This window comes from Berghia stephanieae, chromosome 7 (genome assembly GCF_034508935.2).
Source record: "Berghia stephanieae isolate SIO BIC M18660-M18661 chromosome 7, UCSD_Bste_1.3, whole genome shotgun sequence".
NCBI lineage: Eukaryota > Metazoa > Mollusca > Gastropoda > Nudibranchia > Aeolidiidae > Berghia > Berghia stephanieae.
Genome location: NC_088366.1, coordinates 30,265,216 through 30,282,393, shown reverse-complemented (window position 1 = coordinate 30,282,393; position 17,178 = coordinate 30,265,216). Strand labels below are relative to the sequence as shown.

At 33.8% G+C, this 17,178-nt stretch overlaps 1 protein-coding gene across 2 annotated transcripts in view; it reads right to left on the bottom strand.

Annotated features, from left to right (window-relative positions):
- The window catches only part of LOC144977038 (ranBP-type and C3HC4-type zinc finger-containing protein 1-like), a 29,793-nt gene that overhangs the window by 8,200 nt on the left and 4,415 nt on the right, over positions 1-17,178 (bottom strand). For both annotated transcript variants that reach the window (XM_078921756.1, XM_078921757.1), the window contains exons 2-9: positions 13,184-13,302; positions 11,869-12,108; positions 10,734-10,827; positions 7,941-8,127; positions 6,566-6,666; positions 5,715-5,864; positions 2,362-2,484; positions 277-390 (exon numbers count right to left, since the gene is read on the bottom strand). In XM_078921756.1, coding sequence (XP_078777882.1) covers positions 277-390; positions 2,362-2,484; positions 5,715-5,864; positions 6,566-6,666; positions 7,941-8,127; positions 10,734-10,827; positions 11,869-12,038 — 939 coding nt within the window. In that variant the 5' untranslated portion in view covers positions 12,039-12,108; positions 13,184-13,302. The remainder of the gene's footprint in view (positions 1-276; positions 391-2,361; positions 2,485-5,714; positions 5,865-6,565; positions 6,667-7,940; positions 8,128-10,733; positions 10,828-11,868; positions 12,109-13,183; positions 13,303-17,178) is intronic.

Sequence of the window (17,178 nt, the reverse complement as noted above, 5' to 3'; positions counted from 1 at the left end):
CCTTTTCCAGGGACAGCAATGCACCAACCACAAGGGAACTCGAACCTGAGACATACAGGTCACAAGCTTAGAGTCATAGTACTGGGCTAAAAACTCCTATATACTCCACTACCTAGGGCTGAAGACTTTACACTCATTCATGTTAAATATATCAAAATGGGTATTGTGAATAAAAAGCTTAAGTAAGTATACTACCACTTCAATGTGTACAAGACCATAAATATTAATAATACGTTCATTAATTAAACTGTAATAATATTCATTGGATGGACTTACAAATTCGATACCGACAGTCGTGTTATCACCCTCCACATCCGGTAGATTTCCGATCCACTTCACGGTTCCTATTTCATTCCCTCCATCTTTGGCCCACACCACTCTCTCCCCGATCTTCAACAATTAAATAAATGGCATTTGTATATTGCAAAATTCATAATTCAAATTTCCCTGTCCACAAAGGCATCATATAAAAATAGCATTCAGAAGAAAAATAAATAATAATAATAATAATAATAATAATAATAATAATAATAATAATAATAATAATAATAATAATAATAATAATAATAATAAGATGGAATAGAAGCTTCAATTCAATTTTAAAAGACAGATGATGTGGACGTTTCAGGTTTTCCCTTTGTCACCAAAATACTATGTAAGAGACACTAAAGACAAATGAGAATCTCTCTGTCATCTGTAGTGTCTCTTTCATAGTGTTTTGTTGACCTGAGCAATATACAATATTTCTTAATCAGCATTTATATAGCGCAATATCCACCAATCATGCTCAAAGTGCTTTACACAGGTGGAAAGGGGAAGCCCAAATGTCCACATCATCTGTCTTTGTAAATTACATTGAAGCTTCTATTCCATTTTATTATTCTTAAATACTTCTTCAAGCTTCAAGAAGCAACATTTCGATATTTCAAAAGAAAGGCAAAATCTTTAGTCTATAATCTTACATGTGATTCAATATCATTTTGCAACAAAACACACACACACACACACACACACACGCGCACGCGCGCACACACACACACACACATGTCTACATAAAAAACATTGATAAACTGAAGACAGTTTGCAATGTCATTTTTTCCCACTTTATTAATGAATAAAACTATCAACAGTCTGAAAACAATAACATCTATCCTTCTGTTAATCTGAAAAGGATTGTTTCTAGTTAATTTTTTTAATGGCCAAATTCTTCTATTCAATAATCAATTCTTGCTGTTGAACCGATCAAAGACTTTAATTGGTATCATAAGCTATTATGGTTTCATAAAGTTTTATGGTATGTACTTTTCAAGAAATGTTTGTAAATAATAAAATATACAAAAGATTACAAGCATATTTGTAATGAGCATTTCCACAGTTTTTCATCAGACACATTGCGCTTCACAATCCTCTAGTGGGCCATATAGAACTAAAATTCTATCCCATACTGTTAAAGTTGTTTGTTACACTATTTGTATTAACGCTCTAACAATATCCATCACTGCTTATAGTCAAGTAATCATTCACACCTGAATTGAGGGAAGTAATGTTTGTAAGGATACAGCACCAGGGCCAGAATTTTGATTATTTCTCAATAAAACAGTCACTGACCTCCCTAAAAATTGCTTGATAGATGCCACAAAAACCTGGCAACAAGTTTAAGAAGACTTAAATGGACATAGTCTGCTCTACTGCTTATTCATCTACATTAGACTGCTGGAAATTACTAAGTAAGATTTTTTTACCATTCAATAATAGCTTATATTATATAAAGCGACATGGCTGAGAAGATATAGCACTGCCCTGTTATCTGTGAAACCCAGATAAGCACTCCACTTTTATAAATTTTCTTCTTTTTTTTTTTTTTTCCTTTTGTAATTACCAATCAAAGCAATGACATCTGTCAATGAAAAGCAAAAGACTTAACTTTTAAATTTTAAAAATCAAAGATATCTTGAAGGTTTCTTATGGAGGAAGTCAGTCTAAAACATTCTTTGTGGTGGAATAGTTCATATTTCAGATCGCAATAAATCTTATGTAATATGAAACTGCGCAAAGAATTAAATAATTGTGCTCAACAATATGTGTGGGCTTGCTTCCAAAGGAGGATATCCCAATAGCTCAGAGATAGAACACCTGCTTTTCACACAAAGCAACTGGTTTCAATCTCAGGTGCAGTCGTGATTTTTACTCATCCCCCTGTCCACCCAGCAGTGATTGAGTAGATGGGTCTATTAGATCTCATTGAAAGTGCCCATCCTCTTATCCAAAAGGTAGCTAGCAATTGGTACTGTCCATTTAATGCTATGAAAATGGGGATATACTTTGGTTCAATGGGCCTCATGGCTCTGAAGGACTACTTACTTCCAAAGGCCTCACACTTTTTGCCTTAGCCTCGTCTGGAATAGCATAACTACATGTCTCACACCGTAAACTGGATGCAGAGTTCTTCAATGTGCATTTTGGACACGCCCAGCTTGCATCATCCTTGTTTAAAATAAAATTATGGTAATTTTAGCTAATAACAATATGAAACAGTGCCAGACAGAGCTGTAACGAAAATACAGTGGTCTCTGTTTATAAGTAGGTACAGCAAACCCTCTTACTCTTATTGAGTCATGGCTTTATTGGCAAACTGAGAATTTCAACTCAAATCGTCACTCTCTTTTTCTCATTTTCAGTCCGTCAAATAAAACGTGTTTGGTATCAAATTAAATCTCAAATCTTCATCTTTTAAAAAATGTTTATGCTTTTTTCATAGGATTTGCCATTATTTCATGGCTTGAGTTGAAGAAGAGGAGTAAACTCCGATTTTTGAACCGGCGCTCCGCTACTCGAACACCATAACTGGCGGTCGTCTTTTCTCTCCGCTCGGCTGATCGCGTCAGTGCTATTAATAGTAACGTCAATGGCTGCATCAGAAAGAAAATTGAACAAGCTTTCATTCGATACCAGATTCGCATTTTTGTGATTTTTTTCAAAGTTTGAAGTTTCAAGTTAAAAACTTTAAATTGATTTTAAAAAATTAAGAAAAATTTGAAAACTTGGACGATCTGGTATCAAAAGAAAGATTAAAATCTCAGCTTTAAAATGATGTATACGAAAGCAAGATTTATAGCTTTGCGTTCACCAGCCAACTGAAAACGAAACTACAACTACAACATTTGCCGTATTCACTTCACTCATATGCCGGCTCAGGTAAGGGGCACAATCGCTGACATTTCGTAACTTCGCATTGAAATTGACAATTTTGGCTTTGTCAGCTAGTTTGGGGGCAAATTATTTCTATTTTACTTAGAGTTGAGCTCAGGAAAAAAATACACATATTGTTTATAAAAAGATGTGTATTGTTAGAAAGTTACAGAGGTCTGGCTTGAATATTTATGAAAATAAGACAAAAGGTTGCTTTCAACGCAGCCCAAATTTGGGCGATTTTCTACAAATTTCAAAAGAACATCTTTTTAAATTTTTAACCAATTTTAATAATTTTTGTACCATTTTAATCAGGAAAAAAGGTTCTACCTATTGAATGCAACTTAAAGACAACAATTATATAATCTAAATTTGGGTTAACCGTACCTATTATAAGCACAGTCCTCGAAAATCAAGCAGAGCATGCTTATATCCAGATTGTGGTTATAGGCAGATTCAGATTTTTTTTGCAAAGTCTATGAACAATCATATTATTACAGTATCAATAACTTTTTCCTCTTAGGTCCAAAATGTATACAAGATGGTATGCACCAGATTGCAGACTTAGATCTGCCATTGGTCCATTACAAATTCAATTTTAGCTTAATTATTTTCTTGTTAATTTAAGTTTTTAAAGGTTAAACAAACCCTTTCTTTTCTGCCGCAATATGCGACTTCATTATGCCGTAGGTGTGGGATAAATAGTGCTTGTCTATGTCACCCTCTTTTTCTGTGAACTGGTTCCGATTCTGTTCCTGACCAATAAGTTGAAGATAAAGTCTGATGGTTTTAATTGCGAGTTTCATCTGAGGTTGTTGGTGCAGAGTGCAGATATGTAGCATAAAATAGACATGTCAATAGATGCATGCATGAAATCAAGAAAGTCACAAAGAGTACAGGTGAGAACCTTGTCTTCATTTCTCCCATCGTAAACAGATTTAACACCAGAGTAAAATAAATTGCAAAATGACTGTCTTGATCGACAATTGATTATGACCACGAGCAGTGACAATCTGAACCCTCCCTTCCCTCACCCCCTGTCAGTACTAAGTCAATGTCATTATACGTGGATAACGTGCCGGTCTCTAACTCCGTCCCACCCCATCCCATCCCCTTATTGTTTCAATGAGCTGCAGAGCCTGCCTATTATTTCCACTTGAAGACTTAATGACTGATGTGCCTTGTCCATTTCATTACTGATGTGTTTTTTGCAAGGGAAGTAATTATGGAATGATGGCAACTGAGGTGTGAACCAAACGTTACTCGCAGAGTATTTTGATGGTTGCTGTAAATAATGTTAACCTTATCAATCTTTTGTATTTTAAAAATGCTATTTTTCATTTTCAGTCATTTACTTTTTTCCTCTGTTATTGCAATCTTTAAATAATGGTCAGAAAATTGAGCATGCTTATAAACATAGTCCTTTTTAGTGATTGTGCTAGGAAAAGGGTTAATTTAAATATTAAAAATTCTATTTCGATCCTAGCATGCTTATAGCCGGATTATGTTTGTACACATTCAACATGACTACGACTGGTCATTTTCATTTTAAAAACATGTGCAAGATAATTCTCTTTGCAGTTTATCTAAATCCTTAAAATCGAACAAACTCTCTCTTTTTATGACTCAACGCCTCCTACAGCCCACAACACTTAGTTAAAGATAAACTTTAGTCATGTTATATCTACTCTCTATCACCAAAGAGTTCTGATTTGGTGCCAAGTCAAAATAAAAGAATTTATCTTTTTTTTTAATGCCTTTGTCCCTGGATTGGTGAATTTTTAGAAGTGCAAAGATTTTATATGGTAGAAATTGAATATTAGTCAAAATTTTGTAGATGCAGAATGTTCTCCGACTCGTGGGGGGATTTTAAAAATTCCAAGTAGTTAACTAGAGTCATTCATTTATGTTTATAGTTGTCAATCCTTGGAACAGTATACTTTCTAAAGCAAGAGTTGCATCTTCTCTTAACTATTAAAACAAATGAGATTGATACTTTTCTTAGGATAATTTGTATAAATCCTTTAGATATGTTATTAAATTTCTGACAGAATTATTTCATTATGATTGTGTATATTTTAAATGTTTTAAATCACAAAGGTTGATGGTCATGTTGTTGATTCCTTTTGATTTCTTACGAATCTAATGACAAATGTGGTATTTATAGAGCTGTTTTGATAAAACGAAATTATCATATACAATATGTGATGTTCGAATACATGGATTTTTTTTTTCTAAGTTACATATTTTGTCAGTAATTAAAAAAAAATATAAATAAATTGATAACCACAAACAATAAATAACAGATGCATTCATTCATTATTGACGATAGTAATATTTTTTTTTTCTACTGGAGGGAAAATAAACTTTTGTTTATTTGTGGGTCATCAAACTAGAGTAATCTCCTTTATTCTGGAACAGATTTAGATTTTTTTATAAAATGAAAATGAGCTAGCCTTCAAGAAGAACAATACGTTTTAATTAAGAAAAACAATTAGTACTGGGAAAAAAATTCCAAAACTCACTTCCTTCTTGGTTGGTTCCTTCTCAACATTGTTATCAACTTCTGCTTTACTTTGGGCCCTTCTGTATCCCAGCGGATTGACATAACCTACTCTTGTTTCCTCCACATCCACTGATTTGCATGACCCAACTTCTAACAAGGTGCTATTTATCTAAGACACAATAAAATCATATGATATAATATAATAAAAGTGAGATGTACGGAACGTGTCCACATCAGCGGAAATTCTTGTTAATTAACTTTAAACCGGAACCACTTCAAGAAACAACAACAGTCAACAAAACAACTCAGTCCTGACGATGGCAAATTAAGCCTGAAACATTAATGTAGACTGTCTCAAACATTGTGGTAAATATTTTAAAAAACAATATATATATATATATATATATATATATATATATATATATATATATATATATATATATATATATATATATACATATAGATAATATAATATAATAAGATATCATCTAGAGATATAGCTTGTAAGGGCAAAAATAATAATTTTCGCATTAAAAAAAAAAGATAAATAAACAAATTGTTTATAAAGCAGTCATGCTTACTTCTCTGACAAAATTTGGGAAAAGTTATAAGAAAATCTGGGATTTACATAAAAATGGTGGTGGTGATGATAATGATAGTGATGATTTTTTATTGTTTTTTATTGGCATAATTAAAGACAATAAAAATTGGGAAAATAGCTGGAAATTAGAGAAATTGGAATGAAAACAAAATTCATGAAGTTTTAAATAAAATTGGTAGAGGTGATAGAAAGGTGTTACTCTCTACAGCCTCACATTTCATGGTTTGGTAAAGTATATGTTTTATACATAGATACAGTACGGCACATACCTCCATAAGTGACCTATTCGAGAGTAAGGCCAAAGACTGTCTATTAGAGACAGTTGGGTACTCTGACATGCTGTCATCAACAATCCGTCTGTCATCTCTGTCTAAAAGAGTGAATATAATATGTTTCAACGTCTAAAATAAATTTAAAACTAACACAATACAACAACAACAACAAAAAGAAATAATTTCTTTTTAAAATAAATAAATTACAAAAAACAATAATAAAGGAAATAAATTTAAAAAAAAATATATATATATATAATGCCTCCTTTTTCAGTTTCTTTATTCATCAAACCCACATCCTCTTTGTAATAGGGTCTAATTTTGTCCAATTTATCTTAAACAAAATTTTTAATGCATTTAATCAGCGAAGGTTGTGGAAACAAAGGGGGGAAAATGTGTAGAAAATTTGTTGGAATTTTTCTTTCTTCACATTACTATCCTAATTTTCTGAGCCAAAACATTATTAGGAAATAGGAATTAAATAGCAAGAAGTGGGTGACTTGCTTGTTTATTTTTAATGGTTTTACGGCGTTTGCAACACATTTCAGCACCTGTAAAAACACAGAGAATGGTATAATCTAAAAAAGTCTAGATTTATTAAAAGCACACAAGAATAAGTGAGACAAAGGGGAATTGCTTCAAATAGGGAACAAATGTAGATTCCAAGAGCACACCATCAGTGTACTTGTTTGAGACCACCTAAAAGTCTCATCTAAACAAAAGCACAGGATCCTACCATGAGGAATATACTCAAAACCAAACAAAATATAGTACATAATAGAGAGAAGGAAAAAAAATCATCTCCCAAAACTAATGCCATACACTTGACTGTTTCACTCTCATCCAAGGACTCTGGCAAGGGCCAGGACAAAATCAAGTAATCCCATCCCAAGACAAAGACAGAGAGCAACTCAGATAACAGACCAAAAAAATTATATTTACCAAGCTTAATGAGCGTTTTATTTATCTCCCATAAACAAAATTTTAATTTCATATAGTACAAGACATCGGTCAGGCATTCTTTTTGTACCAGTACTCTTACAATACCCATGACTGCCTATTATCAGGTACTTATTCATACACGAGTCAGGTGGGGAATGTGTGTAAACTAGAACCAGAGTTTTATTACCCATTTGGTTTTAACCATGACCAACATTGCTTGCTTTTCAATACAGCAACGAAACCCATATACAGTCAGAGCTACATCTATTTTGAAGCTGGTACATGTCAAATTGTCAAAATCTTGCTAATATGAGTTTTGCTTATTTCAAATTCTCTGATCATTTTCGTATCCATATAACACATAAAATGAAAATAAATTCAATGATAGTCGTTATCTAATTCATATTTAATATCTAAGAATTTCCCTTACAATCTTCATATCTCGCGCTTCCGCCACTCTCAGGTTGCAATCCCGAAAAATGTGCTGGTAGAAGATAGAGGAACACAGTAGTTGGTGATTGGATGCCACATTTGCCAAGGGTTGCATTGTCCTCCCTAATTTTTTTTCCTATTATCCATCGTTGAACTTCCACAGGGAGCTTGTAGTTTAATGATACCTTCAAATTGCATGAGATAAAAATCACCATAAATAATTAAGTTTTCATTGCAATAAAAACAATCATAAATGCAATAATAAAAACAATCATAATAATTGTTAGTTTGTTTTCATAAGCTTAATAGTATAGTAAGAACAACTTATATGTCGTGGCCATCTTTTATATTTTTCCTTTTTTTTCATTGTAATTAAAACAATCATTTATTGATTGGTAGTCTTTTTCCAGTAAGAGTAACTTTAAAGCCATCAAAAGAGTTAAGCTTGGAAAAAATCTTGCCAAACTCCAATCCCTTGCAAAAGATCGGGACAAAAGCAGAGAATTTGTCAATAAAATTATAGGAGCTGCTGAGCACACCAATCTGTTGATAAGGAGGTGGACAGCAATAAGTCAAATAAGCCAAGTACTTTAGAATTCAGGCCTGTAAATGCCTGTTTTTCTAAAAGTCTGAAAATTTTGGTCATTACATTCATAACAAATAGTATATAACACAAACTCTACTGATTATAGGTATGATGCACAGTTGCTTGAAGATAATAAAAATTAACGAATGCATCTATTGCCTTGAAATCCACACTGTGATCGATGCAAGTCTCAGGCATTTTTTTTTTTATCGATATAGATAATCCGTAACAATACAACTGACGAAAACAATTTCAACTTACTTTACAGTCTATCTCAGACAGGTTTACTATAACCATATAATAATGCCGTCAGAAAAAAAATAAACAAGCGTGACACTTTCGTTCTTTGAGTAAATGCATAATTCGCCATTCAAGTATTTAGCCTCTCCAAATAACAAAGATAGATAGTGAGCAGTGAGCGGATTTCAGATCCATGACCTGTGACCTCGGATGACGAAAGTTCAGAGGCTCCTATTCCCATTCGCCCCAAAGAGGATTCAGAAGATTTTTAAAAAAGCAGAATTTGAGACCAAAAAGCAGAATCAACTTACCCTAATTGACTATGACATTGCTTTGCTGAAGATAATGCAAACATATAAAATGTGCAAAAGTCTGCAATCCTGAGAAATGGTAAGGAACCCTACATGTGCTAATAACTTAACAATCCAGAAATGAAATAATACAATATAGAGATACACATATACAAACACAAGAATGAAATTGAAATAAATGAGTATCTTAAAAAAACAAAAACAAAAAAACCTTTTAATTTTAAGGCCCTAAGAATAAACGCTTTTTATCTTTGAAATAAAAGCTGGGAATAAAATTGTTCATAGCATACAGACCCCCTTGGAACGTGGAATTTTTGCCTTGAATGCGGAATTGCAGAATGTAGACTGATTATGCAGAATCATTCCACGAAAAGTGGAAGGGTATGAGCCTCTGCGAAAGTAGTTTCACAATGGATGGCGCGATCATCATCGGTAAAACCCAATAGCAGAAATTATTCATTTTCGTACTTTCCCAATATACTATAAATACAAAATTAGACTGACATGATCGTGGATTACGATCTATCAGAGAATGTAGGTATCTAAATTCTCTGGATCTATTATAAGGCTTTGGAGTTTCCATGAAAGATAATAATAAAGCATCTCAATGTTGACAGTTGAAAGACTGAAAACTGAAAATTGTTTAAAAGTCTGAAATCAGCCTAAGGTCATTTTTTATCTTCCGAAAGTAAATGATCATTTCTTTGCTTTCATTAACATTCAATACCAAAAAGTCGTTTTCACACCAAATCACGAAATTGTCTATATCTGACTTGTAGATGGATTCGTCTTCTTTAACGATCATTCCTTGGAGGGCCATATCGTCCACAAATTTCAAAAGGGGTACTGAATTGGGACTAGCACTAATGCATTCGTTTGTACAAATAGTAGATAAACGAGGAGAAAGATCATATCCTTGAGGGGCACTGTATTTATGGTAATTACTTTTGAGTTAAGGTCATGAAATTTGACAAACTGTGTTCTATCTAATATAAAATCAATAATCCATAAAATCAGTTGAGAATTAAAACTCATATTTGTTAGTTTCTCCACAAGTTAATGAGGTTGTATTGTATTAAATGATGAGGAGAAATCGACAAATAGAATTCTAAAGTAAGATCTCAGTTGGTCTAGATGTTTATAAATGCTACTTGTAAAAATGATGATAGCATCCTCAACATTTCTATTTACTGGTACGCAAACTGATTTGGATCTAACTGAGAACGAACCTGTGGATTTAATTTACAAAGCACAAGTCTTTCAAAATATTTCATTTAAACTGAAGGTGACGCACCTTTCTTAGGAATAGGAACTATTTTATACATTTTCCACATGGCAGGAACACAGGATTGTCGCATTGACATATTAAAAATCTAAGTAAAAATGTAACTCAATTGATCAGCACAAACTTACAATAATTTGCCTGTAATGCCATCCGGCAGGCATGCTTTCTGTTCAGTAACTTTCAAAAACTCTCTTCTTACCTGGCTTTCACTGAACACAACTTCGTTTTCATCTAATATCATTTTAGAGCTAAATACAATTTAAAAATCAACATATTCTTGTGAGTATTTTTTTTGTACTTTATTTGATATCACTGTCATTAAAAGCTGATATATGGTCATATATCATGATTGCTAAGTTTTTCACTTACCCTTTTCTTCAGATTTCCAATCTTATCAGTTGACCTGACCATAAGGTCAAAACTTGCCCCAGATGATTCTCTGTCTTCAACTTCAACTGTTAATCTGATGATAAAAGGCATTATTCATAAACATATATCACTTTCTGATGATAAAAAGGCATAATGTAGAACCAAAAAAAACAAACGCGTAATTGATTCATGGCTGATTCCAAATGAATTTGGAAGTAATTAATTTGGAAAAATTAATATATCGGATGCGAGAAAATAAAAAAAAATGGGAAAAGTTTAGAAGCCTGCAGCCACCAGACTATAAATCATACAAGTCTGAAATTTTACTACAATCAAACCCAATTATTCAAATTTATGGTTACAATATTTTTTTAAAAATAAAATGAAAAAACTTTATTCCCATGAGTGTTTTAGTAAACAGACCTCAAAAATGCCACATCAAAGATTTTGGACATAATTCTCAAATTTTGATGTGATCATTCGACCCTCATTTTGCTTTGTGACTGATCTGTTGCATTTTTTCGTTGATCCAATTGATCTTTTAATGTCTTGAATAGTGAGTCAATCCAATGCATTTTGAATTCATTCTTTTAACTCTGTTTGTGTGTAAAACATTATAACACCCTTATAAACCATCAATGATCAAATGTCCATTCAAGTCAGGTTACATTGGAGGTTATTCATCTTTGGAAATAAATCGAATATGATTTCTGTTCGTACTGAAAATTATGTTGCATTGTTAGAAGCTAAAAACTTGTTCCAGACATTGTCTCGGCCGGTCATTTGTTTTTCAACCAGACGCAGCAACTTCTTACACTAGTAACACTGCACTGCAAAAACAAGACGCAAATTTGGAAACTTTCGATAACATGATTTTTATACGAGTTTAGTATAAATGGCATTGTTTTTTAACCAATAAAGCATTTCTTATTAAACTTGGCAAGAATTAACTTAAGGTTTTTTCTTGTTACTCGTAAATTTTCAAATATTTTCAGTTTCTACTTCGCACTGAAATTACGTTGTAATTTTTTCAGTTTTTTTTTTTCTCACACCTTATATATGAATAAATAAAAAAGTATTCATTCATAAGTTTTATCACCTTTCTATCAAGCACATTGAGGTGACACACACTTACTTAAATGGTTTTTCCATTTGATCTCTTTGTTCCTGCACTATATTTATATCCAATTTAAGATTGAGGTTTGCCAGTTGAATGACAACATTTTGTGCTGTCTGAATATCTCCAGCATAAACAGCAGTCGTCAATGCCTCCACAAGCTCAGCCTCACTATCCTTTGCAGCCATTGGCCGAGGCCTGTGATGTCAAAAGAGCTAGCCTACTCCTCTGTGTTGTTGAAATCTCTTCTGCAGTATTCTGTTTGGAATATAGAGAAAACACTCTAAACGCAGATTCTTTACAAAATATGTCTGTTTGAAATTTTACCAATCTCTTACTTCATCATCATCATTTCAATAATAATAACTTGATACTATCTTATCTTCTTCACATAAAGAGACCGACATTGACTCAGTTCAGAGTGAGAATAACTGTCGCTGTGCATATCCAAAGGCAAAAGGCAAAATAATCTATGGTACATCTTTTAAGGTCTCATTATTGCATACAAGCAGGTAATATACTTGTTCCATGAGCGTATTATGGAAAAAAATTAATAAAGAAGGATTGAATATTAAAAGTTTGATACCCTGACTGCTTAGTTTGCATTATACTTGACTTGACTTGTTTTTTGGGGGTTTTTTTTATACTTGACTTCAATGATTTGGCCATTTACTCCTATACAGAGTTGTTTTAGCCTAGTCTATCTTTAAGAAAGTTCCATTAATATCTCACGTGTGCATCTCCTTTATCACTTATGAATGAGTAGTCCTTTGTGTCATTTCTCAAAGCATTCCTCATTACTTGTCAATTTTTTTTTCTATTTGTTTTTTTTTAAATGTGGATCCTGAGCGACTAGGAATTTGTATTGCCTTAATCAAGATTTTATAGCATTTCTCTGTACTCTAATTGATTTTTGACACCTTCATGTGATATGTTTAAAAAATCCGAAGACAAATTTAGATACAGTGCAGCCCACTTATAGTTTATAGTGACATCTGCTATAGCGACATCCTCTCTTGGGCGACATGCAGTTTTAAGTCATGATTTTTTCCCTATATATCACTAGTAATTAAGAACTCATCATAACGACATACATTTTAATAAAAACCTTGCAAAGCAACATCAATAAGGCAGTAATTGTTAACTTCAAATTGACGGTCAATGTTAAATTTATGGTTCTATGAAAACATTTGCTGACAAAACAATGGAATCCTGTAGTTGTAGCTAATTAAAATACTTTATTGGCCAACCAATGATATCCAGTGCCCTCCTTGCCAGTTGACATAGGCATTTTTATGTAGGTGAAGCAAAGCAAGACAAAAACCTATCTTACCTGGTGCTTCACATTGCACAAGCATTCAGAAGCCAGTCAGCCCCAGTGACGCGGGCGAATGCTATGACAGTCAACCAGCTCCACACCAACAGAGCACGCCTCAGGTATAAGCCACTGCTCTGTTGAAGAAAACCATATACAGTTATTTTTAAACCAAAAAAAAATGAGCTTTTAGATACAAGGCTGCCAGGCAGGTTTGAAAAAATCCGCTCCAACCAAATGGGGTGTCTCTTGGTATGGACTGAATTTCAGAAATCACTATGAAAACTGAATTTTGAAGTAAGGTACATAAAAATGTTACTCTTTATAAATTAGCATTTCAATATAAGCAATTTGGTAAAGATTTTTGTACAATACATAACTTAAACAAGAGAGTGCAGAGTAGATAGAGGGATTACTGTGCAGAAGAAATACATTAAAAAAACTTAGCAATGTCAATTTCAAAGACTCCACCAATCCTCAAAAAGTAACCATTCACTACCCCATACATATTAATATTATCTACATATTTCTACTCATTCATCGTAAATTAGCTCCTTCTAACCATAATAATGTTGCCAGATAATTTTCAGGAGAAAAAAAATCGCTATTTTTTTTTTTGTGTAAAAAGTTTTTTTTTTATGGCCTCGAAAATTCGCGAAACCGCTTTCAACCGCGATCATCTGGCAGCCCTGTATATAGCACAATATCCACTAAAAGTGCTCAAAATGATTAACAAACAGTCCCCAGCCAACTGCAACACTCAACGTGTAGGACGGGGCATGTCACCTGTTAGGCGATATTACAATTTTTAAAAGAAAAAAATATTTCCAACAGAAACAACACTGTTAACAGCCAGGTACTTATTTTACACCCCAGGACAGTGAGATAATGTGAGTAAAAAGACCTGTCCAAGGGCTCATCTATGCATCACTCAGAGCAGGACTCAAATCCAGGATCTTCGATCAGAAGGTGAGTGTCATACCATAAAATCACAAAGACTCACGTTGACTCATTATTGTTATCTCTGATTGCTGATCATGCACATGAATATAAAAACAATCAATGATGTCCACTCCTCCTTCAACTAAGATGAAGAGAAAAGCCCTGACTATAACACCTTTGATGTACAAGCAAGCACTGCCTAGTGAACTATATTAGCCAGCTTTTTGTCTAGCTCCACCTCATATACGGAATGGGCCTCAGGGGTTCCCCATAACTTGACCATAATCATTAAGAACCGAGAGAAAATCAAACAGCAGGGGTCTGAACCAGAGAAAAAAGCAGTGACTGTTGATGAATGCTGATGTTGATGCAGTTCAAACAGAGTCGAGTGATCAACTAGCCAACTTTATGGCCTATCATTATTGACCAGGCGAAAATAATTGCAGACAAGCTAAGAGTAGGAGCAACAAGTTTTCAAGCAAGCAGTGGCTGGCTGTGTCATTTCAAGAAGTGACATGGCAATGTTTTGGCTGAAATCACCACTGTAGATGGCTGGAAAAGACATCCATAGTCAAGTACCCCCCTCCTTCTGCCATTTTTGGTTGCTCCCCAATAATGACATATTTATATGGTCCTTATGGAGAGGTTGCACTGTATTTATTTTGCTATATATCCATAGAGTGTTCCTATCAAGAACACTCCTTAATTGTATCTTTCTGTCAGAACAGTCAAATAGATTACCTGAAAGTGTATGGTGAAAAAAATCTCTTGTTCTTTTCCAATTAAAGGTAAAATAAAGAAGAGAAACTCTAGAGTAGAAAAATGCAGTCAGAATCATAACAATTAGATCAGTCTTCTACAATTCAGGATGTGAAGTAACAAGATGGTAACTAGACACACATCATACTGCTTTGTGGGCATCTGTTAAATCTCTGCGTATAACTCAGAATCAGAGTCAGAGTCAGGTGAAGCACCAAAAAGACAACTTAACTTAACATTATGTTAAGTCAACTGCTAAGTTTGAATAAAATTTCCAAATTGTAAAAAATTACAAGATTTTCCTATAATTTTGAATGAATTTACAGATGAAAACATGTTCTCTTTATAAATATCACAATGAAAATATTCAGAAACAGATGTGATCTCAGAAAATTGGTTTATCACGATTAAGAGGGACATCTTTTTGAGGGACAACTCTCACTCTCAGTCTCAGCCATTGTCATACAAAATAGTCATCTAGACATAGCCACGGTGACTAAGGCCTGTGTAGTGAATAGGTTTTTAAAACCTTGTTCGTGACAATGAAAAATTAAATAATAATACTAAAATCTCCATCGAAGTGGTTGGTCACCACCAGAGTGGGGCTCTCCATTTAAAGAAATTGTAATGGGCGTTGCCACCTAATCTAAGACTAAGTATCTCCAAAGACATAAGACTAAGTAGGAATATATAGACTAAGTAGAAATCTCCAAAGACATATGACATGAACACGTCAATGGGCACCTCCATAGTGCTTCTATGTGCATCTTTCATACTACGCATACAATGGTAATAACATACTATACTGACACTGACAATCACATAAATCATCCTGCTGAGGTCAAACTTAAACCAAACAACAAACATAGCACAACATGTTGAATCTAGTACTAGTAGTGCCTGCTGAAAGAGATAATATTGATTGCAACAGATATTTGTATACCAGACATGATGTCACAAACAAGAAACACAAAAGGAAATAACACAATAGTAAACAAACTTACAGTGCTTCAGAACAATTAAATTCTATCAAAATTGGGAACAGCAACTAACCAGCTAGAACACCTGGAATGTTCCCAATATTCTCCTCCCCCCCCCCCCCCCCCCCCCCCCCCACCCAAATACAGCCTCCGCTCCTAAGAGAAGATGGAAAGAACATGAATTTGATATTTATTGGAAAGATCTCACCTGTTTGTTAAGAAGTCTAATCTGTCTGGTCCAACAGTGCAGTTAAAAAGATCTCTTGTTATAATGTATAATGGGGATCAAAACAATAACAGACAGTTGAGTTGGGAACAAACAAAAATTTGAGCTTTTAAATAGCGCAATATCCACTAAACATGCTCAAAGCGCTTTACAAAGGGTCCCTGACCAACAGCAACATGTAACATGTAGAACGAGACATGATGCCTGTTAGGCGATATTACAATTGTTTCTGACAGAGACAATGCTGTTAACGGCCAGGTATTGATTTTACACCTGAGAACGGTGAGAGTGAGAGAATGTGAGTAAAGAGCCTTTTCCAATGACTCAACTATGAGCGGTGCGCAGCTCAAACCCAGGATCTTCCAATTGAAAGCGAGTGTTATTTTCATACCACTAAACCACATAGGCACACAAAAATCCTTTTGGTTTTGACACTGGATATTAGAGTAATGGGTCCATATACTACTTTGATTTTTTCCCATAAACTTTCACTAATCTATCAAGGTATGTTCTAGAATTTTTTAAAAATTAAAATGTTTCTAGACGTCAAGTTGTTAGTAGTTACTGTTACTGTTACCGGCCGACCTAGACCCAACTTCTCTGACTGACAAATTGAATTTAATAAACGCCTGACAAAAGATCCTGCAGTTTTGGGAGATTGAAAAAAAAATTGTGAAGTTGTCAGAGTGGGCATTTACGACTTAGAAGGCAGAATTCATTTTTAAAAGGGGGGATTTAGTTGTTTTATAGATCAAAAATTCTGTTTTTCAGAGAAAGCGGGCACTTAGGCAAAGCGGGCAATTAGGATATCAACACTGTAATAGAATAAAAAGCCCTAGGACTGCTTTTCACTACCTTTCAATACTTAAGAACAAAATGACGGCGGAGAACCAAAACAATGATCATGTTAACGTGTTAGGAGATGTTAAACTTTCACTAATCTACCAAGGTTTTTTGTTCTAGAGTTTTTAAAATTAAAATGCTACTACTAGAAATCTAGTTAGTTGTTAGAAGTTAGCGTTACAGGCCAACTACAATCGCAACCTGCAAATTTTAATTATGAGTATTAGTATTACTCGAGTCTAAAGTAATTATAACTCATACTC